Below are 3,495 nucleotides of genomic sequence, written 5' to 3' on the forward strand. Positions count from 1 at the left end.
TGGATTATAGTTAGTTAGGCTGTAATAGTTTGGGTTTTTTTAACGGGTTAGGGTTTTTCGCCAAAACGAGATTTTAATAGCCATTCTTTCATTGATTAGTCTACTCTTTATAATAGTCCATATATAATTATATATTTTATCCATGATAATTCTATGATTTTTCTTTTATATGATGCAAATTTAATAGTTAAAATAAATTTATACAGGGAAAGAATATCTCAATATTCACAAATTGATAAAAAAAATGAAAATTAATAATGTAGTACCCTCATTTTTTATTGGATTCTTAAAAAATAACATTTATAATGAATTTTAATAATTTTTTCAGATTTTTTTGAAGCTTTAATCCAATCGATTCAGCCGATTCTCAATCCGAATCGATTTTTGAGATGCCCAATCCGAATCACCGATCCGCTTTTTAAACCATTGATTTGCACATTCGTTTAGGGCCACATACAAAGTACAAAACCACACCCGAGGGAGCACAGGAGCATGCGCTTTGTCCCCCGCAGGAAAATTTTATGCTCTTGCGGGAGCAACGTGTACTTGTGCTCTCATCAAATACCGACTTTACATTTCTCACTATTTGGAGGACACCCGGACTCAAGCCATTGCAGGTCCATGGGTTTTCTCTCTCTAGACCTCTGCATTCGCTAATTCTGCGCTCCCAGCTGATCCAAGAGAGGTATTTCATCTCTCTACTCTCATAACCCAATCCCTTTCTCTCTCTAAAAGCCATGTCCATTTGCTCTTCTTTCCGTGTTTTCTCCCCCAATATCACCCCAACTCTCTACACCCGAAAAACCCTTTCTCTCTCTATTCAATTCATATCAAAACCATTAACCCCCTCGTCTTTAAACTCCAATTCATGCGTTTTCCCTTTGATTTCTCTTAGAAAAGAACCCAAATCAAGGCATTTTTCAGTTTCACTTTCCCCCATTTCCATGCAAGCTGTAGAGGAGCTCCCACCCAAGCTCAAAAACACTGTAGAACTCTTCCAATCTGTTCAAGATCCAAGAACCAAATATGAACAGTTGCTCTACTATGGTAGGAAATTGAACCCACTTGGAAATGAATTCAAAACCAGGGAAAACAAGGTAGAAGGGTGTGTTTCTCAAGTATGGGTCAGAGCTTACCTTGATGATAGTAAGAATGTTTGGTTCGAAGCTGATTCTGATGCAGTTTTGACAAAGGGGCTTGCTGCTCTTTTAGTTGAGGGGCTTTCAGGGAACTCACCTCCTGAAATTGTGAAAATTTCACCTGATTTTATTCACATTATGGGTCTTAACCAGAGCTTATCACCATCAAGAAATAATGGGTTTCTCAATATGTTCAAATTGATGCAAAGGAAAGCTCTGCAACTTTATATTGAATCAGAGAAAAGTGAGGACCAAAAGGAGTTGAGGAGCTTAGGGAGTAATGGGTCTTCGGTGGAAGCCCAACAGATTGAAGTTTCAGAGAAGCCTAGTGAAAGTGCTGATGTGAAGAGCCATGAAAACGAAATGGGTTTTACCGTTTTATCAGAAAGAGGAGAGAGAATAATAGAGAAGTTAGAGAGAGAATTGGTGCCTATTGAATTGGAGGTGGAAGATGTCTCTTATCAACATGCTGGTCATATGGGTGCAAAGGGAGAGGGTGGGGAAACCCATTTTAATTTGAGAATTGTGTCTGATAAGTTTGAGGGTAAGAGCTTGATCAAGCGCCATAGGCTTGTTTATGATTTATTGAAAGAGGAGTTAGACAGTGGGTTACATGCTCTTTCCATTGTGGCAAAGACTCCTTCTGAAAACTAAGTTGAAATGAACTGTGGCTCTCATTAAAGAGAATAAAGAGGTATCCAAAGATTTTGGTTCTGTTTCTCTCTTTCCTTTTCTATTTGATAGTTGAGGGTTACATTCGTTTATGTATGGATTGAATTATTTATGTTAGGCTTATGAATAAATGACTGCTATTAATTGACTTGATGAGATAACAATTGTTTCCCATGTGATGATTAAAAGTGCATCATCGGAGGGAAAGTAATAATTACAAGTGTGGAAACTTATCAACAAGACGTTTTAATGGATTTTATTATGTATTGTTAAGTCCCTTATGAGAGTAGTAAATGTGAATGAGGAATCAAGCATTGTGAACCACATTGTTGTTGTAACAGAGCAGTTCCTTTGATACTTTGACAATTCTGTTATCACAGAAATTCTATGGTGGATATTTTCCATTTGTATATGTGTGTGTATAAATTTATATAAAAAATATATATGTCTGTGTACATATCGGTGTTAGCCTATGTAACAGTGACAGGGTTGGTGCATTTAGGAGACTTTGACACACCTACACACTAGACACGCATGTTGACACACATACAGATGAGGGAAATCCATGTTGACATACATGCCTAGAAATTTTCCTTTTTTGGATTCATAAATACTGCATTGCCTGCAACATTTATGCATTGCCTGCAACATGGACACGTGAGTCCACAGATAGAAGAAAATGGACATGTGTGTCTGTTTTGCAAGAGACTCATTTCCACACTGTATGATACACTTGTAAGATGTAGGTCTCTTCGTCTTATGATTTGATGCTTGTATCTTTAATTTGGACGCACATTTATATTTTTATAAACTTAATTTATTCTAAAATGTCACAATCTAATTTTAGATATGAATATATATAGACGCGTTGCAATTCTACAGACTTCTACGAATGTGTCATGCTGGAGTTAATAAAATATAGGCATCTGAGTTGGATTCTTTACTGATTCTTGTATCCTTGTCCTTGTAACATAGGTGCCATACTGCATTGGACCTCTCCTATTATCATGATTCTCCAGGAAATCACAGTAATGACTGGGGTTCGATTTCAAAATATGATGGTAAAAATGATAATTTATATTGCAATCTTGGCGAATGTAATTCAAGTTTGCAAATGAAGGGTCTTCGTCCCTTGATTTAAGTCATCTTTCAGAAGGGTCATACATGAAATGCGTGAATTTTATCTTATACTTGCATATGGCTAGTATGATTGTAATGATCTGTTGATATTACGATCAGTTGGGACATATGGAGATGAACCAAATACATATGGGTGTGTGGAAACTATTTAACCATGTGTGGCATCATTCTGCTAGATAGGATGCATTCCATTTGTTCACATATAAACCTGATGCATGTAAGCAGTTGTAGGTACAATATCGGCGAAGTTACCTTGAATGAATTCAAAATGTTTGTTGAGCTTTCACATATAGCTGTTGGCCGCACCCCATTTCGCATCATAATATCTCCAAATCATCATATTGGAGGCTGGTTCTGGTTTTGATTTTAAACATGTTGATGATAGAATCATTCCTCGTTTGCAATATTGGTCAATATAATTGTCTTTTTTCTTCCCATTACAATGGAGCCCTGGAGTCAATATGAATAAGTTTGCCAAAAAACGCTGTGTTTTATCCATTGATTACTTTTAGTCATATGCTGAGTTGTCTGTGGATGTGGACTG

The 3,495-nt window shown here is 36.6% G+C and overlaps 1 protein-coding gene across 1 annotated transcript; it reads left to right on the plus strand.

Annotated features, from left to right (window-relative positions):
* Positions 1 to 797: 797 nt before the first annotated feature.
* Positions 798 to 3,239, plus strand: CPSUFE (chloroplast sulfur E). The gene is made up of 2 exons (XM_006857619.4): positions 798 to 1,833; positions 2,787 to 3,239. The coding sequence occupies exon 1, from the start codon at positions 945 to 947 to the stop codon at positions 1,791 to 1,793; it is 849 nt and encodes a 282-aa protein (XP_006857681.3). The 5' UTR covers positions 798 to 944; the 3' UTR covers positions 1,794 to 1,833; positions 2,787 to 3,239.
* Positions 3,240 to 3,495: the final 256 nt, after the last annotated feature.

The sequence above is a fragment of the Amborella trichopoda genome, chromosome 10, assembly GCF_054954075.1.
Source record: "Amborella trichopoda isolate Santa Cruz 75 chromosome 10, AtrichopodaSantaCruz75HAP2 v2.0, whole genome shotgun sequence".
Classification (NCBI taxonomy): domain Eukaryota; kingdom Viridiplantae; phylum Streptophyta; class Magnoliopsida; order Amborellales; family Amborellaceae; genus Amborella; species Amborella trichopoda.

Coding starts and splice junctions, on each gene's coding strand:
- CPSUFE (XM_006857619.4), top strand. CDS start 945: ATGCAAGCTGTAGAGGAGCTCCCACCCAAGCTCAAAAACACTGTAGAA.